This window comes from Muntiacus reevesi, chromosome 3 (assembly GCF_963930625.1).
Source record: "Muntiacus reevesi chromosome 3, mMunRee1.1, whole genome shotgun sequence".
Lineage (NCBI taxonomy): Eukaryota > Metazoa > Chordata > Mammalia > Artiodactyla > Cervidae > Muntiacus > Muntiacus reevesi.
This window is the reverse complement of record NC_089251.1, coordinates 164,355,985-164,379,289: the sequence shown is the minus strand read 5'-3', so window position 1 is coordinate 164,379,289 and position 23,305 is coordinate 164,355,985. Positions and strand designations below refer to the sequence as shown.

Sequence of the window (23,305 nt, the reverse complement as noted above, 5' to 3'; positions counted from 1 at the left end):
GCTTTAGAGTTGTCAATGATTTTGTTAAGTTTTCCTGAGACTAACAGAGTTTGAGAACTGCCAATTTCCATCATATCTTTCCATGTGAGAAAATTCCACATGCGTGTCTTGTTTACCTATTATCTTTACTATGCTGCTGCTGCTGCTGCTGCTAAGTCGCGTCAGTCGTGTCCGACTCTGTGTGACCCCATAGACGGCAGCCCACCAGGCTCCCCCGTCCCTGGGATTCTCCAGGCAAGGACACTGGAGTGGGTTGCCATTTCCTTCTCCAATGCATGAAAGTGAAGAGTGAAAGTGAAGTCGCTCAGTCCTGTCCGACTCTTCGAGACCCCATGGACGGCAGCCTACCAGGCTCCTCTGTCCATGGGATTTTCCAGGCAGAAGCACTGGAGTGGGGTGCCGTTTCCCTCTCCATAACCATTTTCAAATGCAAATCCTTGCCAAGGTGCATTGTCTGACGGTCCGTCACTCCTCTCTGCATGTTGTCTGTTAACAGCTTCGACAAGTCTTAGAGGGAATACAGGATTCTCTCCTGCTCATTCACATCTGCTGGACTGTGATTTTCCATGTTTTCCATGATGACTCTGTTAGCAGCTGCCCAGGGTGGTCCTCACCCCTTTTCCTCCACTTCCGAGGCTTGTGTCCAGTATGGTGTCGCTTCACTACACTTATTCTCAGTTCTCCTGATGATATAAATGTCCTTCTATATATAAACTCTAAACTCAGCCATCAACATATGAAAAATGAGGAAGCTGGATATAAGAGAAGTGCTATTTCTCTTTGGATGTGTCATTTAAAACTTTGTGAATTTTTAAATGAAATTTGATTGTTGCTGGGGGGTTATATATATGTATGTTTTCATGTAGAGGCTCATGTCTTTTAAACTTACTATGAATTAGTGACTCTATTATTATAAGAAACACATATGAGCATGTCCATTAAGTGTTTCAGTAACAACTCTTTTGAAAAAACAGAATAATATGTTTGTTAATTATGTTGTGATAACTTTGTGCCTTTTCAAAAGGAAGAAAATACTTAAAATGCAAATGCTATAAATTATATTCAGTTCTGTTTTTTCCTTCTTCTTCCTCTCCTTCTTCTCCTCTTTTTTCCTCTTCTTTTTTTGGAGACTGAATTATGGGACTACACACGGATATTTACTGACCCTGAATCAGGGCTGAATGGGTTTTAAGTGAGCAATTAATTTAACGCCCTGTTCATATCCCGATGTTTTTATCTTTGCAGCACCTCCTCCAAATCGTCTCTTTGACATTGTTCTTGAAGTCTTCTCTTTCTCAGGGCCTTCCTACTCCTGAAGAAGCCATTCCCTGATTCAGTAGAAGGCTCCTGGCTATGTCAGAGTGAAACCTGTCCCCTCTCCTGTAAACCTTCCCTGTTTTAAATCCTATCCTCTCCTGGGATACAGGCTTCCAGCTTCTTCTATTTAACCCCTGCTGTCCCCACGCCTCCCACCCTCAAAACAGACCAAGACACTTCTCAGTAGGCAACGTTCTTACATGAAATCCATCATCAGCTCTGCATTCTAACGGTTCAAGGCTAAATAGAGGGCTGGCGAGACACTTACTGAACACCTACTATATGCACTGTATTGTCCTAGGCATTTTCAGATACCTCATCTGACATCATTTTTAGAACAACAGTGAGTAGTCATTCTCCTTGTCTTATAGCTGAGTCACTTGGGGCTCCACGTGTCAGTTCATTTACCCAAGTTCACTCTGTTGAACCTGAGTCTTTGGATACTAAGGCCAGTAGTCTTTCCATGATTTCTCTTAAGGATAATCCTTCAAGTGATTCATTTATTAGTGGAAATGCGATGTCTAAACCCAGTATACCAACATAGACCACACGAGTCCAGGTGGATCCCTATGGGGAGCTCTTACTTAACAGACAGAGTCAGATTTAGGACATCGTCCTGAAACTTCACAATCTCCTTCTGTCAGTTTCATTAATAATAATCAATTGAATACAATTTGAGGGGCTTCCCTCATAGCTCAGTTGGTAAAGAATCTGCCTTCAATTCAGGAGACCTGGGTTTGATTCCTGGACTGGGAAGATCCCTTGGAGAAGGAAATGGCGATCCACTCAGTATTCTTGCCTGGAGAATCCCATGGACAGAGGAACCTGGCGGGCTACAGTCCATGGGGTCACAAGAGTCGGACACGACTTAGCGGCTAAACCACCAGAATACAATTTACATCATCTTTAAAAAAATACATAGCACCAAAGACTCAGTGACCTACAGAAACAGTTCCACAGACAGATTAGCATTTTCCACTTGTCTATAATTCGTCCATCAGCCAACAACACCCTATGTTAGTGCAGTTAGTAGTAAGTATGTCAAAAGAAGGGGCTTCCCAAGTGGCACAGGGGTAAGGAATCCATCTGCCAATTCAGGAGACGCAAGAGATGCAGGTTTGATTCCTGAATCTGGAAAATTCCCTGGAGTAGGAAATGGCAATCTGCTCCAGTATTCTTGCCTGGAGAATCACATGGACAGAGGGGCCTGTTGGGCCACAGTCCATAGGGTCGCAGAGAGTCAGACATGACTGAGCACACACACTCCCATGTGCCAAAAGAAGAGTAAGTTAGAGCCCTGCCAAATGCAGAGCAGTAATACCTTTTGGCTCTTCTTATAGACTGGACCATTGATGGGGGACCACTTGAAAACCAGTCTTTCCATTCTAAGCTCACTCTTCCTTTCTCTCTGTGACCCACAGCCCTGAGTTTCTTAGAGTGATATCAACTACTTCCTAGGGCTTCCCAGGTGGTGCAGTGGTAAAGAATCCGCCTGCAATGCAGGAGACACAGGAGATATGGGTTCGATCCCTGGGTTGGAAAGATCCCCTGGAGGAGGAAATGGCAACCCGCTCCAGTATTCTTGCTTGGAGAGTCCCATGGACAGAGGAGCCTGGTGGGCTACAGTCCATAGGGACGCAAAGAGTCAGACATGACTGAACGTGCATGTAAAGCAACTACTTCCTGCATGGAGGAGTCTTTTCCCCAAGAGAGGTCACAATTTCCTCAAGGACTTTTGCATCATGGCAGTGCCTAATGACCGATGGATACCCTGGCCTTCTAGAAAGTTCTTCAAGTTACAAATAAAAAAGTTTCAAAATAATCGAGCCTTTTCTCTGATTATGAGCCCCCCTCCCCAACCTGTCATGTTTTAGCCACAGAATCTTGTTATTCCCTAGAAAGTACACTGCACTTTTAGTCCCTTGGACTGCAGGGAGATCCAACCAGTCCATCCTAAAGGAAATCAACTCTGAATATTCACTGGAAGGACTGACGCTGAAGCCGAAGCTCCAATACTTTGGCCACTTACTTTGAAAAATTGACTCGCTGGAAAAGATCCTGATGCTGGAAAAGACTGTAGGCAAAAGGAGAAGGGGACAACAGAGGATGAGATGGTTGGATGGCATCACTGACTCAATGGACATGAGTTTGAGTAAGCTCCGGGAGTTGGTGATGGACAGGGAGGCCTGGCGTGCTGCAGTCCATGGGGTCACAGAGTGTCGGACATGACTGAGCAACTGAACAACAATAAAGGTGCACTCCTTCTTCTGCCGTCCTGTGGTGAAGCTGCTCTCCTCCCTGGAAGGCTGCTCACCACAGCCTAGTGGAATCCTCACTCCCACCCTCTGAGTCCAGCTCAAGCCCCATCTCCCTAAGACCCATCCCACAGACTCTTCCAGAAGGAATAAGCTCCCTTCCCTGGTTCTGCAGATGCTCACCCTGCATCTCCAGAAACCAGGGGCCAACCTTCACCTTCTGTCCTGACAAGTGCCCTCCACAGTACATGCTACAGAGTAGGAACTTCCTACACTTCTATTACCCTCCACAACAAAATCCTGTTATTACATGAAAGCAATTCAGTCTCGCTCTATGTTTATTGGGGTTGAAAGGTGCTACTCAGCCTCTTTCTCCCTCTGTCGTGAAGTGACAGTGATGGGGGAGTGCTTAATGCTTAAGACCTTAAGGACGTCTGCTCCTGGCAGGTCTGGCCATCATGATTGGCAGGTTGACGCTGACACCAGCCCTTTAGAATTAGGCCGACGGACTTTCTGGTTTTGGCCGCAGTAAGGAGGCCTCACCTGAGACAGTGAGACAGCAGGGCTCAGCGCCTGGGTGCTGGTTGTGTTGGTGAACTTGGAGGGCACGATCACGACCGTCGCATCACCTCCCGCCTCATCACCTCCCGCCCTCCACCGACCGAAGCCTCGCTCCTCTGGGGGCAGGAAATCCTGCGATGTTTCCTCTCAGATCCTCTGGATTCACCTGCCCCGGGGCTGTCTAGTCAAGGCTATGGTTTTTCCGGGAGTCATGTATGGATGTGAGAGTTGAACTACAAAGAAAGCTGAGCGCCAAAGAATTGATGCTTTTGAACTGTGGTGTTGGAGAAGACTTTTGAGAGTCCCTTGGACTGCAAGGAGATCCAACCATCCATCCTGAAGGAGATCAGTCCTGGGTGTTCATCGGAAGGACTGATGCTCAAGCTGAAACTCCAATACTTTGACCATCTGATGTGCAGAACAGACCCACTGGAAAAGACCCTGATGTTGGGAAAGATTGAAGGTGGGAGGCGAAGGGGATAACAGAGAATGAGATGGCTGGATGGCATCACTGACTCAATGAACATGAGTCTGAGTAAACTCCGGGAGTTGTAAACTGAGTTGAGTAAACTCAGAGAGACCTGGCGTGCTGCAGTCCATGAGGTCTCAAAGAGTTGGACAGGACCAAGCGACTGACCTGAACCGACCCCGGGGATCAGGTTCCATTCTGTGCAGCTGAGGAGGCCTGGACACCAGGACTTAGAATCAAGGACCAGGGCCCGGTGGAGTCAGCCATGGTCCAAGGCTTTTCCTCTCTCTGCTGTGAATTCTCCACTGTCCTGAGTCCTCCAGCCAGATTGGGCTCAGGTCTCACCTTTTAGTGAAGGCATGGGATTCACTGACTTGCAGAGCACTAAATTCCTTTTATTAGATGACTGTGGTTGTAGTGAATTAGCAGTAAAACTCCTTGCCTGCCTCTCTAAGAAACATCCATCAAAGTCTGTGGGTGCCTGGATGGGGTGGGGAGAGACGTCCCAGCTTCTCCCAGTCCAGGGCTCGTGGATGGAGGGCATGTGGGGGCTTGGGCTGGGGCAGAGGAAATCCAGTCCATGTCCTTTAGGGTTATTCTTCTTCCTGGTAGGAAAAGGGCTGTCTTCCAGCCAGACTTTAACTCTGCTCCTGCACAACGGTTACCCGAACATCCCCGAGATTTGCTGGGGCCACAGCGTCCCTAATATTGCAGGTGTCATTGTGTCTTGCAGAACCATTTGCTGTGTCCACAAAATGCCTGCATTTTTGCGGTGGATACATATATATTTTAAATCTGCCTTCCAGATCTTTGTGATAATTAATCTTTGTACTGGAATTACAAAATCGCCTCAGCATAAAATAACATTTGAAGAACTCAGTGTTTTCAGAAAGCTGGCTTGAAAAATAAGAAAGGCTAGAACAAAATGTTCTTTTTAAACTGCCTTCCCCACTTATTGAGATCACAATAAAGAATTAGAAATAAACTATCTTGAGATTAGGAGATTAGAATCTGTGAATTGCTGATGATATAACCAGCTCAGTGTCATAGGCAAGGCAACACTCCAATTTACTTGCATAGATCACTTTAAGAACTAAAGAAGCCTTCCTTTGTGATTGTATTTTGGTCCCCAAAATTGCACAAAGAAAACACGATGTCAAAAAAAGATAAGTCGGCAACCCTGAGCATCATTTAACTACAGAATAATTCAGCAGATTTTTTGAAGAAAAACAGAGAAAATTATGACAACTGAGGTTCTTTGTTAGCAGTCTACAAAATTCATGTGCAGCAGTTGTTAAAAAAAAAAAAATCCGAACTAAAAAGTAGTAACTGTGGAAAAATGTTTAGTTAGCCTAAGTTTCCAAAATACCTTTTAAAGAGATAGTTCTTCTAGTTTTCTTTTCTTTTTTTTAAACTTAATGCTTTTTTCATTTGTCATGTGAAAAAAATTATCCAGGGTTTTTACCTCCCTGCTTAAATTTTTAAAAAGAAAAGTATTTGTCACTTTGAATCTGTGTGGTCCTTTTCGCAGACACTATGCCTTATTTGGTGCCTCCCGAGAAAGTCTCCTGGGAATGGTCTCTGAAGGTGGCATCGGTGCCCGGGGCTGGGGGTTCAGGATGCTGTGGCCGTATGTAGGGGAGTGTAGTCACAGCTCCCACAAGAGGCAGGGGTTTCTATGAGAGCTCCAACCTAGCCTGAGCGAGGTTGTCAGTGATGAGGGTTCTGTGATCGATGGATGGCTTGGTCTTCCCGTTTTCAGGTTCAGCCACCAACCACCCCTTAGTGGTGAGGACAATGAGTGCCTTTTTCCCCTTGGTAATGGGAGTCTCTAGGATGCTCTAGTCCAGACTGGTTCTGAGTTAGATCTCGGGATGTTGCTCAGATGGAGTAGGAAATGGCAATGCACTCCAGTATTCTTGCCTGGGAAATCCCAAGGACAGAGGAGGCTGGTGGGCTACAGTCCATGGGATCACAAAGAGTCGGACACGATTGAGTGACTAAACAGCAAGAGCCTTTCGGTAGAGGGGTCAAGGTGAATCCATGCCGATTCTGGTAAGCCTGATAACTACCCTTAGAGGAAGGGGGATGAGAAAGTGGATCGAAAGAATAAGGACAAATTTGCACTCAGCTCTGGGGGAGTGTGTGGTCAGCAGGACACACCACTGATATTCGTAATTCCTTAGCCCTCCCCTTCTGCGAGTGGATGAACTGAACCAGGGACCCGCTGTGATCTTTGAGGCCCATGACTCCTGGGTTTTTCCTACAGATAAAAGAATCACAAGGTTTTCCCTCTTGCCTTTGGGCCACAAAACATTATACAAAATGTTAATAACCACATATTAAAAAAAAAACAAAACTGTCCTAAATTTTGTAGATGTTGATGGCAAAACTGAGCCCAAATGCCATTTCTCTGAGATGTATCCTTTGTGAGAAGTTCAGTAAATCTCAAAAAGCAACAGTTTCCCCCGCTCCCCCAATTTGCCAAATAGTGTTGCTCAAATTTGAGCCCCTCTCAGCATCACCCAGTGTGTGTCAGTCATGTCCGACTCTTTGGGATCCCATGGACTGTAGCCCGCCAGGAATTCTCCAGGCAAGACTACTGTAGTGGATTGCCATTTCCTTCTCCATGGGTTGCCATGACCTCCTCCGGAGGATCTTCCCAGCCCAGGGATCGAACCCAGGTCTCCTGCATTGCAGGCCAATTCTTTACTGTCTGAGCCACCAGGAAAGCCCAAGAATACTGGAGTGGGTAGCCCATCCCTTCTCCAGGGGATCCTCCTGACCCAGGAATCAATCCAGGGTCTCCTGCATTGCAGGCAGTTTCTTTATCAGCTGAGCTACCAGGGAAGCCCAGCATCACCTGGAGGACACGTTAAAACCCTGATGAGGGGCCTTGAAACCAGCGCCTCTGACTCAGCAGGTCTGGGGAAAGGTCCAGGAACTGTACATCCCCCAAGAGTCCCAGCCTGGGCTGCAGACCATACTTGGAAAGCCTCCGAGAGAAGTGTCAGGAAAAAGTAACTGTGTTTACTCCTGCATCCTCGGCATTGGGGTGGTTTACATAGGGACATCTTTATAATCACTGGGTTATGCCACAATCCCAGCACTTTGCTGGCTTGCAAGCATTTGTCTTGCCCCTGAGATGAGCCTGCAGGCCCTTACAACGGAGAAATTCATTCTGACACCCTGAGACAGCCCCGGGGGGCCCAGTAGGAAGTTCACAAATGTTCATCTGTAAGAATGAGAAAAATAACAGCTTCCCCAGTCAGAAGTGACACTTCTGCTTTATCAGGTAGTGAGTGCATCTCAGATCCTGGTTGCTATGCTCGATGCTGTTTTTCCAGAAAAAACTTTGGGGCAGGGGCTACTCCAAAGGAATTGTGCAACCTCAACCTCGTGTCGAGAATAATCCCAAGAACCTTTAATAGACAGCCAGAGAGATAACAGCCACTGTTGATTCACTTAGAGGCCTAAGATCTAACGAAACAGCTTTGCTGATTTTACTTTTTTTCAGATAAATGTGGTAATCACCTGTTGGTGACTCACTTCCAGCGGCCCTGGGTTAAGGAAACCAAATGGACCGCAAGTTACACTGGCTTGTTCTGAAACTTGGAGTCGGCTGTTTGCCCGCAGGGTGTCTGTTCCTCATTATGAGGGCTGGGCTATCTACAAACGCCCTTCTGCAAATTCCTAAACACTTGAAGGAGAGCTTCCTTTACTGCTATCTACCGGAACATGCTGTGAGTGTGTGTGTGTATAACATTGTCCTTTCACTTACACATCACAAATGACCAGGTAGATAGAATACATAGGTGTTAGTTGAATCTTTCTTGCCATACAAGAAAAGGCACTTTCAAGTTTAAACAGCAGTCCCTTGCAGACTTAGCTGCACACTAGAATCCCTTGGGGGAGCTTTTAAAAATCCCCAATACCCAACCCACTTCTTATACCAACCAGTGAAACTGTCATTTCTGAAGATGGGATCCAGACATCAGTATTAAAAAAAAAAATTCTAGAGAGAATTGCAATAGGCAGCCAAACTTCAGGTCCAGAGATCTTAGCAACAGCTTTTGGGGTAAACTGATCTGTTAGTTCTACACCTGGATCCTTTTCTGCAATCCCAGCCCTGGACAAGGTTCGAAGCAGCAGGTGCAGGGCGGGAGGCTGGGTCCATTTCCCTTCTCAGAAGAATACCAGTCCCGAAGAACCACTGTCCTGACCCACCCTCTTCTGCTCACAGAGGGAGGGAGCTGGAGTAACTTAGAATCTGCTGCAATCTTGCGGTTGATCAAAAGTGGCCACGGATTCTCTACAGCTGCTCCCAGCAAGCGATGGCATCTACTTCCCCACCCTCTGAAGCTGGGCTGCTCTCACGACTTGCTCTGCCCTGTCGGGTGTGACAAAAGGGACGTCGTGTGTTCCGAAGCCTGGGTCTGCAGTCGCCCAGAAGCCCCAGCCTTTGCTGTCCTGCACGTGGCTCTGAGATGGCCGTGTGGGCAGCCACGCTTGCCTCCCGGAGGATGAGAGGCCGCGTGGAGGAGCGGCCAGGCGCCCTGCCCAGCCAGCACCCACTCACAGACCACAGGGACTCTCCGGCTAAAGGGTGTCATCTGAGTGAGGACACGTGAAACCAGCAGAGGAGCTCCAGCCAATAGAGTCAGGAAAATCAGAAACTGCCGTTGTGTAAGAGACTGTGTTCTGGGGTGGCTGTTACTCAGGAGTAGAAGCCTGAAACCAACAGGGACTCCAGCAACTGTTCTCGTGACTTCTGCACAACGGCCACAGTCTGCACAATGCTCTGCGTTGCATTGCCAGTACTGATTTTAAAAAAGCACTGATTTAATCTCTATCTCAGTGGGACTCTTCATTTTAAAGCAGCTTCATGACCTATTGGGACTTCTCTGGTAGCTCATCAGTAAAGAACCTGCCTGCAATGCAGGAGATGCAAGGAGACATGAGTTCAATCCCTGGGTTGGGAAGATCCCCTGGAGGAGGGAATGGCAACCCACTCCAGTATTCTTGCCTGGAGAATCCCATGGACAGAGGAGCCTGGCAGGATACAGTCCATGGTGTTGCCAAAGAGTCGACATGACTTAGCGACTAAATAACAACAACAATAAACACGAACTATTGATATGGTGTTTCTCACACTGAGTGTGATGCATTTTTCATGATAACAAAATTTAAAGCAGACTGTAGAAATGTAAAATAAAAATCAACCAGTGAAGGATGCTAAAAAAAAAAAAAATCAGTACCCATGGATACAAATTATATATCAGGAAGCTTTCAGATGCAAAACTGAAGGCTAAAGTAGTCTGAACTTTGAATAATACATTGAAAACAAATTCCAGAAAAGAATGATTGTCTCTGAGGGCTCCGGGAATTGAACTACTTCTGTAAATTTACTTCTGATATTATTTATAGTCAGTCAGTGGGCGAACTGCTTAACTGGGTGTTGAAAAGTTTGGGAAAAGGACATGGTTCCCAGGCTCAAGGAGCATGTATTGTGTTCCACTCCCATCACTTCGGTTTTCCAAGTCAGTAACTGCTGACAGCATTCATAATCTTGGTTCTGATGGTGGGAACTCAAACCTAGCTCTTATGGAGATAGTCTGTGGTTCTTCAGTGGAAGGAGGGGAGCCCCAGCTCCAGTCGGCTTTTGTGGACAGGAGGGTGGAGCCAGGCCGGGTGGGGAATGGAACTTCTCATGCAGCAGTCTCGAAAGGGCCTCTACTGGGCAACATACTCGTGTGATTCAGCATCTAGAAATAATTAAACCAGAAGGCTGTGCCTCGGAACTAACCACTCAGATTTTACCTCCTCATATTACACTCATGTGCCTGTGTGTGTATGAACACACACACACACACACAGGTTTGCTAGGGCTGCCACGACAAAATACGATAGACTAGGTGGTTTAAACAACTGAAACTTATTTTTCACAGTTCTAGAGGCTAGAACTTTCCTGGTGTCTCAGACGGTGAAGAATCCGCCTGCAATGTGGGAGACCTGGGTTCGATCCCTCGGTTGGGAAGATCCCCTGGAGGAGGACATGGCAACCCACTCCAGTATTCCTGCCTGGAGAATCCCAAGGACAGAGGAGTCTGATGGGCTACAGTCCACGGGGTCGCAAAGAGTCAGACACAACTGAGCCACTAAACTCAGAGCCTAGAAGGCCAAGATCGAGGTGTCTGTGGCTTTGGTTTCTCCTGAGGCCTCTCTGGCTTGCAGAGCGGCCACCTTCTCGCGGTGGCCTCACATGGCGTTTCCTCTGGGGTGCACATTCCTGGGGTCTCTCTGGGAGTCCTAACCTCCTCTTCTCATAATGACGCTGGCTCTTACTGTATCACAGCACATCCCAACGACCTCATTTTAGCTGCATCACCTCCGGCCAGGCCTCTCGAGACACCATCATGTTCTAAGGTACTTCATTTGAGTTAAGGATTTGGCATATGGATTTGTGTGTGTCCGTAAATCCATATACATATATTTCACTGACAGAAGTATGTCTGCATTTGTTTCCCCGTCAAGGAGTTAGCGTCAGCTCTCTGCCTGATGTTAAAATCTACAGATAAAGACAGAGGGAAGAGAAAAGCAAGTGGCTCTGAAGCAGCAATCACTCCAGCCTGAGTTACCGGAGGTGAGGGCCTGGGAGAGGGGCAGGAAATCCGGAGGGCCCGGGCTGGGGTGGTGGTGGGGTTCGTAAGCCGGCTCTGGCTCTCCAGAGGGGCGTCAGTTAGCTGGGACGAAAACCCCACCTTCTTGAATGAGATTGCTCAAGTTCTTATTCAGAGATAATCGTCAAAGAGGAAATTTTGGCGGTTCTTCTCTTCCTTCTCATTCTCAAACTCTCCTAAATGTGATTAGGACTTCCTTAAACCAAAGTCACTCAGTTCCCATTTTCTCTAATTGGAAGCATTTCACAGAAAAAGCCAGGCTGCCAGACAGATATGTGAGACATTTCTTAGCTGAAGACGGGGGAATTCTGCAGATAACTAGGGACTCTGAGAGCAGGATTGAGGATGTTTGCCTAAATCCAACAACGGGAATTAATTTACAAACTCAACGGACCATGCTATGGAATCTATTCAACACTCAAGTCTGAGGGAATGCCTCCCAAATTTGTCTAGCCGATCTTCGCTCATCCTCCACAGTGCAGTGCTTCTGGAGCCAGCCGGAGGAGCTCCCATGGCCTTCTCCTCGCTCCCGAGAAGGGCTGGAGCCAACCCTGCAGGAGGTGCCACCTTCCTGCTGGCCATGGAGGGAAGGGCAGACAGGGTTTCAAAAAGGAAGCAAGCAAAGTCCACCCAGGAACAAACAGTGGGACAACGTGATGTGGGAAACGTCAACGAGAGTGGCCAAAGATGGAAGATATCAACCCCTGCGGACAAGAGTCCTCCAGGCAGAGGTCGGCACGAGGAGCCTGGGTGCAGGCCCTCTGTGTCCTTCGAGTCCCGAGCGGGATACCTCCCTTCCTGTGGGTTTTGATTTTGTGGTTTGTTTGCCTTCCTGCATTACTTTTGCTTGTTTGGTTGGTTTTAGTCATGATGGGTTGAGAGACGTTAAAGAAGGAAGGGAGCTTCTATGGTATCTCAGCAATCATCTCTGGACATGGAGATTACAAATTTTGCTCAGAATTCATTAAATGAGTAAAACATATAAATATTTCCTGTACTGCTTTTTTTCTCAAGAAAGGAATTTACTTCTTCCCCTGAAAAAGAAACCAAATCTGGGACCTAGAGTCACACAGGAGCCCGAGTCTCCCCCGAGGAAGTACAGAGACCCATGTGGCATGGCTGAGACTGTCAAACAGCAGAGGGTCCCCCACTGGCTTCCTGGGGAGCCTGCCTGGTATCTCTCAATGGGTCTCCAGGGGTCTGTGGCTCAACAGATGAATGGTGGTCATTTCCTGTTACACAGACTTTAAGTGAGAGATAACTTGTTTTAAGTTGTTCTGCCATATTTATTGGGCTTCCCAGGTGGCCCAGTGGTGAAGAGTCTGCCTGCCAATGCAGGAGCTGTGGGAGGTGTGGATTCGATCCCTGGGTCGGGAAGATCCCCTGGAGGAGGAAATGGAAACCTACTCCAGTATTCTTGTCTGGGAAATCCCATGGACAGAGAAGCCTGGCGGGTTACAGTTTGTGGGGTTGTTGCAAGGGGCTGGACACAACTGAGTGACTGAACGCACACGCAGTCATATTTATTTGGAATTTGCCACCAACTCTTATCTGTATTGTTAATCTACTCTGTGCTGCTATTTGACTTGGTACAAAATTATAGTTTTTCTAAAGTCAGCATAGTAACACTTCATAGTGATCAAAACCCTTCCTTCGGACTTTTAGGTGACTGATGCTCAAACAAGGCTGATGAGGAGGCCCTGGGGGACATCTCAGGCAGTGCTTTGCTTCTGTCTCTGTCAGGGCAGGGGCTGTGTCTTAGTACAAAAGCAATACTCTCTCCACATTGCCTGGTGTGTAGGGGCATCCAGTTAAGGCTGGTGGAAGAAATGAATTCCTCTAGGGGACATCCGTGAGTATAGAGCACATGTGGCCTTGACTCTGCCTCTGAGGGTGATGGAGGTCCCCAGGCAGTGGCAGAATCACTAGCTGGGTTCATCCAAATGTTGGCCTGCAGTCAGGAGGGAGGAGGAAGCGGGGTCATGTTCCCACCTGGGGGCCTTTATGGGAAGGGAGGTACTTCCTACACAGTACTGAGTCTGGTTTTCTCTGCGGTCTGCCTCGAAAGTCCCACTAATAGTGTGACCAGTGGAGAGAAGTCTATTTCGGCTGCCCCAGCAGAGGGACTCTATAGACAATATTTACAAGAGTTCAGGCAAAGGCCCTGAACAGAGGGAGGAAGTGGCCAGGAAGCCTTTGGGCTGGTCCCCCGGAGTCCTTCTCTTATTTACCCGTGTCCACAAGCCCGGAGAGAAATACCTTGTCTGAAGCTTCTTGGGGGATTCCTCACTGCTAGTTTTAGTGATAAGCCCGTCTCCCCCCAACCAACAGGAAGTGGGGTGCCGTGCCCGTGGTCATTAGTGATGCTATGGGGGAAAAGAAAGGCTTTCACTCCTTCACGTCTTCCTCAGAGCTGTATGTTTCACATCGTATAACTAGCTTTTTCTTAACAGGAAGAAAACTACTCTGAGTGAGAACTGGTTCTCCCTTCTGGAATCTCCAGACCGCTGCATCCTTTTTCGAGGTTGCCTGTTGGGGTGGCTGTGTCCTAGTATGCACTGCTCAACGCTGCCTGGATGTCAGAGCCACCTAGGGGCTTTGAAATGATCCCAGGGCCCTGGTTGGACCCAGGCCAACTTCTCGAGAATCTTTGGACTCAGGTATTCATATCTTTAAAAGCCCCTCAAGGAGTTCCAAGGTGAAGCCAGTGTTGCGAACCACTGCTTAGAGCCTAATGGCAGTCCTCACAGGTAAAAGCTTTGATGAAGAAAAAGTCCAAAGATTTCTTTTAATTGGAAAAAGTAAATTTTTCATAGTCTTGTAACTCAAAAGCTACTGAAGGGATTTCCCCCCACTCCCTGAACTTTCCATTAATGAAAAACAAAACAAATTTATACTGAAAACAATAATGAGAAGATTCAGCCCAAAGTAGATTTTTCCAGAAAGTTATGGGCAAGTGAAAAAAACCAAAGACTATCACTGAAAAAAAAAAAAAAAAGCTTTTACAGGAATTTCCTTTTAAATTTGCTTGCAATGAGTGTCTTCTTTCAAAGGTGAATAAACAGCATTTGCCAAAAAGCCCCACCTCTGGCTGTTGCTAAGAAGTTCATTGTCAAGGGATGGAAATGCCCAGGGCAGAGTTAACTCAATCTGACTCAATGTGGGTTTTTTTTTTTTTTACAAGTCTTTTTTTTTAAAAATTAAGAATTAACAAAATTTTAACAGTAAGAGCGCAAGTGGGTTACAAAATGACTAGCAGCTAAATGACTGGTTGAAAAGAATTCTCTTGACAGCTAGGACGGATGGCTCATCTCACAAACACAACTTTCTAAAGACTATATCAACCCGATCTTTTGTTGGCAAAAGAAATGTCTCCAGTTAGTTAGATAATAACATTCTGGATAGTCCTGAATTACCCTGATGGGAGCAGAAAAGAGACACAGGATCTAACACTCACTGAGCCTGCCCCAGAGCATCAGACAATTGTTCATCCTTTGCTTTGTTTTAATCTAGCACAAAACATTGACCTTGCTGATGGTTAAGGACTAGCTTTCCCTTGGGCTTCCCCTATGGCCCAGTGGGTGAACACTCTGCCTAGCAATGCAGCAAACACAGGAGATGCATGCTCAATCCCTGGGTCGGGAAGATCCCTTGGGGGAGGAAATGGCAACCTGCTCCAGTATTCTTGCCTAGAAAAACTCCATGGACAGAGGAGCCTGGAGGGCTACAGTCCAACGGGTTGCAAAGAGTCAGACATGACTAAGCACGTAGCTTTCCCTTGCTGCTGCTGCTATTAAGTTGCTTCAGTCGTGTCCAACTCCGTGCAACCCCATAGACGGCAGTCCACCAGGCTCCTCTGTCCCTGGGATTCTCCAGGCAAAAATACTGGAGTGGGTTGCCATTTCCTTCTCCAATGCATGCATGCATGCATGCATGCATGCTAAGTCACTTCAGTCATGTCTGACTCCGTGCGACCCCATAGACGGCAGCCCACCAGGCTCCTCTGTCCACAGGATTCTCTAGGCAAGAATACTGGAGTGGGCTGCCGTTTCCTTCTCCAGAGCCTCCCCTTAGCTGGAGGATAAAGCAACGATCCCTCAGGCTGACAGCTGAGCCCTTTCATAGTGAGGTCACATGGTGCCTTTCCACCCAGCGCCCCACTCTGCCTCCTGTGGGGCCGGTGTCCCTAAAGCCTTTCTAGTAAACAGACTCAACAAGTGAGAGCCCGAAACAGCCTTCTGGGCTCTTCCGGTGACTGTTTTTCTGCCGCCACCAGGGTCTTCCTACGGGCTAGGCATTTCGCAGACTGGCCAATAAGCGCCTTGCCACAATCACCAGGTGGGAATCATTACCCTCTTTTCCTTAAAATCTCATGGCGCTTTTGTAGTCTCCTCCTTCAGATACCAAGGCTTATTTTCTCAATACAAATAACACCTTTTCACTATCGAAGTACCTCGTCAGGTTGGGGTGCCGGGAGATGCTTATCCTGCGGGTCACCCTGGTTTCTTTGGACACTCGTGACGTTTGTGGGGGACCCGGAGCAGAGTGGTCCAGGGCCAGGCCAGGCAGGAACTGCCCCGTGGGGTGGGAGGAGGGGGCATTTCTCGACGGTATCTCCGCCACGTGGCTGAACTCAGTGTGGGGTCACGGCCGTGGCTGTGGCTGTGACAGAGGGAACTTACGAAACAGTGAGAAAGACGGAGGCAGAACCCAGTTCACCCCCCTCTGACATGGCTGGTGTTCTGTACGGGACGGTGCTCTGTGCCTCTGAACGCTCACTTCTCTTCGCTCTGTTGAAACGCCCTTCCCTCCTCTTGAAGGTCCAACCTGCCTGTCCCTGCAAGGCTGAGCTCAGATGCTAGTGGCTCCCCAACCCAAATCCTCCCCCTGTTTCCACGGAGCTCTGCTCAATGTCATGGGACAGCCTGGGTGGGAGGGGAGTTTGCGGGAGAATGGATGCCTGTACAGGTGTGGCTGAGTCCCTTCACTGTTCGCCTGAAACTATGACAACACTGTGTGTTAACTGGCTATATCCCAATACAAAATAAAAGGTTAAAAAAAAAAGCAACAGAAAAGCAAATCCTACCCCCTTCCCTGGACTCGAGGTTAATTGCCTGCAGTGGGTTGAACTGTGGTCCCTCCCCCAACAGTCTAAGTCCTAACCCTCTGTACCTGTGCAGGTGACCTCATATGGAAAACAGTCTATGCAAATGTAACTCAGGTAAGGATTTTGGAGGTGAGATCACCCCAGAGTAGGGTGGGCCCTAAATCCAGTGAAGGGCATCCTCATAAGAGAGGACCTGTGAGGACGGAGGCAGAGGCTGAACTCATGCCTGGAACACCAGGGGCATGCCCGTGTCCCCAGAGTCAGGAGGGCAGCTGGAGCGGCTCTTCCTGAGCCTGCAGATGCAGTCGACCCTGCCGATGCTGCAGCTTTGGACTCTGACCTCCAGAATAGTGAGAAAATAAATATCTGTTGTTTCAAGTCATGCCGTCTGTGCCGATCTGTAACTGCAGCCTCAGGAAACCAAGAGGAGCCCACCGTCCCACCTGACTCTTTGTTGTTGTTCAGTCACAAGTCACGTCCAACTCTGTGCAACCCCATGGATGGCAGCATGCCAGGCTTCCTTGTCCTTCACTATCTCCTGGAATTTGCTCAAACTCATGTCCATTGAATTGGTGATGCCGTCCAACCATCTCATCCTCTGTCGTCCCCTCTTCTTGCCTTCAATCTTTCCCAGCATCAGGGTCTTTTCCAGTGAGTCGGCTTTTCGTATCAGGTGGCTAAAGTATTGGAGCTTCAGCTTCAGCATCAGTCCTTCCAATGAATATTCAGGACTGATTCCCTTTAGGATGGACTGGTTTGTGATCTCTTTGCTGTTCAAGGGACTCTCAAGAGTCTTCTCCAACACCACAGTTCAAAAGCATCAATTCGTTGGCACTCAGCTTTCTTTATGGCCCAACTCTCACATCCATACATGACTACTGGAAAAACCATAACTTTGACTAGACAGACCTTTGTTGACCAAGTGATGTCTCTGCTTTTTAATTCTCTGTCTAGGTTTTCTAGGATTCCTTCTTGAGACCCATCCATTGGCCTCCATGTTTCGCTTCTCACATCCATGGCTGCGTTCTCTTACCAGATCCAGCTTGATTATCCCTGGGTGTCTGGGTGTGCCTCCAGCAGAGCTGGGGCAGTGCATGTGAGGGTATGAACACAGAACCACTCACACTCCTGAAGGGACCAGCACGGCGTGCAGCAAAGCCTGGCCTCCATGGCTGCTCATCCCCCCATGGCAGGGGGACAGTCCGATTCTGTCCCAGCCCTGAGGACTCTTTGTTGCTTCAGGACTTTGGGGTATCCTCACCCCGTCTCTCTGGTCCACGCCAGGCAAGCACTGGGTGAGGAGCACCTTCCTGGTGCTCCCCGTCATCCTCACTGTCAACTTGACCCACCACTCGGGTGATCTCACCAGGGCCTGACTTCACCAGGCTTGTAGCTCCCTGGGGTCAGAGGTCACACCTTATCCACCTGTGAGTTTCCTTATCCTGGTATTGATGACATATTGATAGTCACTGTGTATCTTCTAACGCCCTTCAGGATTTGGTCTCCGGTCATTTTGTCTTATCTGTTTGTTTGGCCTGCCCTGTCCCTCATCAACTTTCCCACTGCAGACACTCAGCCCTCAGAAGGTGCCACTCTGCCAACACCTTGATCTTGACCTTCAAGCCTCTAGAACTGTGCAAGAGTAGCTCTCTGTTGTTTGAGCCCTGCAGTCTGGGGCGCTTTGTTACACAGCCGGAGCTGACCAGTACATCCCCGTAGTTCAGATCGCTCAGCCTCTCCCTTCACATATGCTGTTTCCTTTGGTCGGAATGTCCCTCTATATTACTGGTGTGAAATCCTTGACTTTCGCTAAGCACAACTATGTGGCAGGCTCTGGGCGAGGAGGTTTCTGGGTATTTCCTCATTTAATTTTCATAATAACATGGTATCTGGAAACTTCCTTTTCATAAAAAGAAGCATTGCATATGCAGGTTGACCCACAGGGGTGTTATATCAATAAATAGAGTTCTTCTGGGCAAACGAAAGACAGTGGTGTAAGATTTCATAACATCCCGGTGACCACACTGCAGGAGCTGGTCAAACCGCATGTCCAACCTCGGGCACCTAGTCCAGTGTGACACAGAGGACCTCGTGGTCACCTGATAGAGGATGGCATGGGACTTCCAACGTTAGTAAGAGAAACAGTTTTCTGCATGACTTAGAGGAAGTTTCTGGAAAAAGAAAATCCGTCTGCGAAGCCCGGTGTGAAAGACTCTTACCTCATCTGAGACTCGGGCTTGTGTGTCAGAAGGGAAGTGTATGTCAAGTGGTTACAACAGAGCTGGGCACGCAGTGAGTGCTAAGTAATTGCTGGCTCTTAGTCTTCTTCGAAGACCCCTCCCAAGGTTGTGCGCCGGAAACATTAACTTTGACTCCTACCTCATACATGTGAGCTGCTCCTATAAAGATTATAGGGCCACAGTTACCTCCTGCAAGCATAAAACATGAACCACTTTTCTAGAGGACTGTAGCAAGTAAAGGAGGCTGACGTAACACCAGCCATTTCCTGCCCAAGCCCCGAGCCTCTGGCTACAGAGTTGGCAGGACCCAGTTCCCTGACAGAGGTTCCCAGTGAGCGTCTCTGTCCTTACGTGCGCCTACTTTTTAGGTGTAAACAGCCCCTTCCAAGGCTGCAAAGGGAACCCTCTTCTCGACCCCTTTGGAGGTGTGTACCTGTTCTATATCACACAACCGAACTCCACACTGGGCCAAGTGGTTTGCCAGAACAAGCTGAAACAAGTAGGGAGGTTTGTTAGAAAGTTTCGGAGTCACCCCCGAGTGACTGAGATCAGACGCCTTGAGAAATGATTCCAGTCTTATCAACCATCCTGGCAACGAAGCCCATATTCCCTGACTCAGATTTTCCCCACCGAGAAAAAACAGTGAGAGGCTGGCGTAGGTATCCACGCGCCTGTCGAGTGTGCAGGATGTCATCTGAGCAGAATCATTTCTCAATCCTCCAAACTCCGTGTGTGGCAACCCCTGCCCATCCTCATAATTCCGTCCAGCAGCTAAGGTCACCTCCTGTCCAGGTGAGGGAACCAAGGCTGGGAAATGTGGTAGGATCTGCCATGGAAAATAGGCAGGAAAAGACTGGCCCGGGATCCTAACCTAGGTCTCCTTGGCTTGGGATTCCAGCCCCATAGAGCTTCTTGGGCTTCCCAGGTGGTGCGAGTGGTAAAGTATCCGCCTGCCCATGCAGGAGACGGTAACAGACGCAGGTTCGATCCCTGGGTCTGGAAGATCCCCTGGAGGAGGAAATGGCAACCCGATCCAGTGTTCTTGCCTGGAGAATCCCCATGGAGACAGCATCCAGGTGGGCTACTGTCCATGGGGTCGCAGAGAGTCAGACACGACGGAAGCAACTGAGCACATGGGCAGGCCTCTCAGGCCGGCGAACCCGAGTCAGAACCCGAGTCAGAACCTGAGTCAGAACCGTCCAGACAAGGAAGGACAAGACTGATGGTGAGCACTGAGGGTCCCACACACACGCTCTCTCCAGCTGTCCGGAGTTCCTTGTTCAAAATCTGGTTTTGGTGCGGGTGTGTATATAAAGCCTGAGGCTTACCCCATAGGCTCTGAGTGCTAGTCACCTGGGTCTCTAGGTCAGATGGTTCCTGCCAGCCAACCGAGGGCGCAGCTGAGTTTGGATGGTGAGCGCAGATGAAGATGGGGTCGAGGAATCCCCGGGGAAGAGCAGGACGATTCAGTTCACTTCAACACTAATTTTTTGAGTGCCATCATGTGCCAGGCGCAGTGGCCAACAGCAAGCCCTGGGCTGGGCTACCCGACTCCGTGCAGAGTGATGATTCAGGACACCCAGCCCTGCGTGTGGATTGTGAGGGTCAACGGGGCGAAGAATGTGGGAGACAAAGTGGACCCTTTCTAGGTTACCTTCTAGTCCTACAGGAAGGAACGAGCCTTGCCCTTCCTGAGGCTTCAGTCTCTTGGACACAGCTGACGTGGACACCCATTCCCAATGCCAAGAAGGAGCAGTTATAATAACGCTTATGTTTGTATCATCATTCTTTTGCAACGCTTTTATATATGTGAGAATCTCGTGATGCATAAAGGCATTTGGAGAGGATGGTGTGAAATAAGGAAATTAACACCCCCATCAACCCTGCTGTGAGCAGAAAACTAAGGTTGCTCTGCGTCTTCTCATGAAAGACTGGGACAGCAAGCCACTTTTGTTTCCTCACCGAACCTCCTATGTGATACTCTTACTCATGGGGTTCCTGGCTCACAAACGTGCTTTAAGGAAAAGAAGTACTATTATTTGTGTAATAAATCTTTTTGAGGGAAATAAACCTAACTGGTAGCCTGAGTCCTGGAATCGGTAGTGAATGAACAGCACTCAGCTGTCTCTCTTCCTTTCTCTTTGCTCACAACCTACTTATTTCTTTAAAAGCAACTGATTTGGATGAAATGCAGGAAAAAGCCAAAACAGACTCTGAGGCAGCCCACTGCTAATAATAATGTAGATCCCCCCTGGTTGCTCCTGGAGGGGACAAATTTTCACGTTCTGATTTGCTGTAACAGCTGTGAGTTTATTAAAGGACCAGGCCTTCCTGTGGATCTTAGGGTTGGAAACCTGCTGCTGAACTTGGTGGTACTTACGGAAACTCGGTGACACAAGGCTTCGAAGCCATCGTAAAGAAGACGGTGTTTCCTCCCCTGGGGGTGAGGCAGGCAGCCTCATCTTTGTCCAGCTCTTCCTCGCTGTCACAGGAGACCACCCCCAGCTCAGACAGCGGCAGCTTCTGTTCGAATCTGTAGCTCATGGAAGACCTGGATAAAAGCAAGTGAAAATCTGGTTTGTCTTCTCTGTTGGACTCAGGAGTGCTACTGTGAACATGTGCCTGGTTAAACCAGCGGCCTCGTAAGACCTGAGCATCCCCAGGTCAGAGGCGGGGTCCTCTCGCCTTCTTTGCTGTCCATCCCTGTCATTTGGTTAGCCGTCCATCCAGTATCCAGACAGTACTCAGAAAGAAAGATTGAGCACTAGCAAAACTTTCTGTGGATCATTTCTGAGGAAGCAGCTGTCAGCAGGTCTGATTGGACAAGGCGCCCACTGGCACAAATGCCTTGAGATTCCCCCACGTCCCCAGTTCCAAGCGGAGACTAGGTCTGTGCTGGAGGTTTGGCACAGAAGCAGAGACACAGCGTCAGTAAGTTGAGTGGGTGCCATCCCCACCTCAACCCCCAACTCATACATTGACATTCTCAGTGGCCAAGGGTTTTGATCAATAAAAGCCATGATAATAGATGGGGACTTTTGTCTTCATCGTTTTCTGTGGCAAGTGCCAAAAGTCAGCAGGACATGTCAAAGGACATTTCCTCTTGCCTCATTTTAAGAGATTCCCAGCTTTATTGTAAGAATAAATAAAAAGCACCATATGGTAGATCAAAAGAGAAGCTTAAGGCCAGGCAGATAGTAGGCACTTAATAATGAGAAGAAAAAATTACCAAAAAGAACTGGAATTTAGCAGGCACTTTGAAGGATGAATAAAGTACGGCTTAGTGTTGAGACATTCCCTCCTGACAAGAACAAACTTGAAAGTCTCCCCTTCAATCATAGTGGCCACCCCGTGTACCACAACATCGTTATTGTCAGGCAGGGGAGAAAAGACATTCTGGACATGCAGGAAACATTCACCCTAAAAGCAAGATATGTCTGGACTTCTGGACCCTTATCAAGCTCTTTTTTTCTATGACGCTCCTAACTGCAATTCACCAGGAGAACTGGGGGCAGAAAAGAACCATGGCTTTGGCAGGGAGGGATGAAGTTGAGAGCCAAGGGTGGGGAGTGGTCCTCACCGTTCCTGATTTAGGAGAGGAGGACCACTTTATCTGGATGTAGCTCTCAACTGAATATAATAATAATAGCCAGTGCAAAACACGGGCCCATAAATATCACTTAACCTCAGCATATTTTCAAAACATTTCAAGCATCTCAGGGGTACAGGGCAGTGCTAACACAGAACAGCAAACTTTGACGATAGCAGGCGTGGGGACGGCTTCTGATTGGTGGGGAGGGAGAGGTGGATGGCAGGGGAGAGGGTAGGGACAAGGTCACTGTGGCAATTCTCTCATTTTTCCAGAGATCAACATAAGGCCTTGTGCTGGCCATCTGGACAAAGTCCAGTTACTCTGCAGGGCAGGCTGACCTGTCAGTCTTAAATATATATATTTGTAACAGCAATTTTCTGCTTGAAATAATAAACAAGAACTACGGCTGCATTTAGTTCCCGTCTCTCACATCACCACCAGGGCACCTCTGGTTATCCGCAAGCAGAGATTTAGGGCAGGAGGCTGGCAGCACCCTCAGGTCCCAAGGAAGAGGCTGCCCTACATTTTTCTGTGATTTTTTTTTTTTTTAATCATCGTGTAAATTCATTCTCCTTAAAGATGTCACCCTCACTGGGAGATCACAGACTGATCTTGGGGAGAAAATAGACATCGACGTCGTCCTCCTAAACCTATCTTTGTGAGAGCGGGAGCACACGAAGGACCAGACTTTGATATAACGGCTGTCTTCAGCATCTTCTCCCCCAGCATGTTTTTGTTGCCAAGGAAGATTGTCTTGGCATGCTCTTTGCAAGAAGCATGTGGCGCTAGTGGTAAAGAACCTGCCTGCCAATGCAGGAGATGTAAAAAGATGCGGGTTCTGTCCCTGGGTCGGGAAGATCCCCTGGAGGAGGGAGGGCAAGGCAGTCCACTCCAGTGTTCTTGCCTGGAGAATCCCATGGACAGAGGAGCCTGGCGGGCTACAGTCCATGGGGTCGCAAAGAGTCAGACACAACTGAAGTGACTTAGCACGCACTGCAAGAAGCGCATCTCTGGCCTGTCAACAAGACACGCTGAGACAGCACTCACACCCCAGAGACGGCCCGATTCCTCTATGACTTGAAAC

The 23,305-nt window shown here is 48.3% G+C and overlaps 1 protein-coding gene across 1 annotated transcript in view; it reads right to left on the bottom strand.

The window, feature by feature from the left end:
• Window positions 1-21,048, bottom strand: part of TAGAP (T cell activation RhoGTPase activating protein) — a 35,102-nt gene extending 14,054 nt beyond the window's left edge. Inside the window, exon 1 of the mRNA XM_065927739.1 lies at window positions 21,010-21,048. Within this exon, the coding sequence (XP_065783811.1) occupies window positions 21,010-21,041 (32 nt within the window). The 5' untranslated portion in view covers window positions 21,042-21,048. The remainder of the gene's footprint in view (window positions 1-21,009) is intronic.
• Between the last annotated feature and the right edge of the window lie 2,257 nt (window positions 21,049-23,305).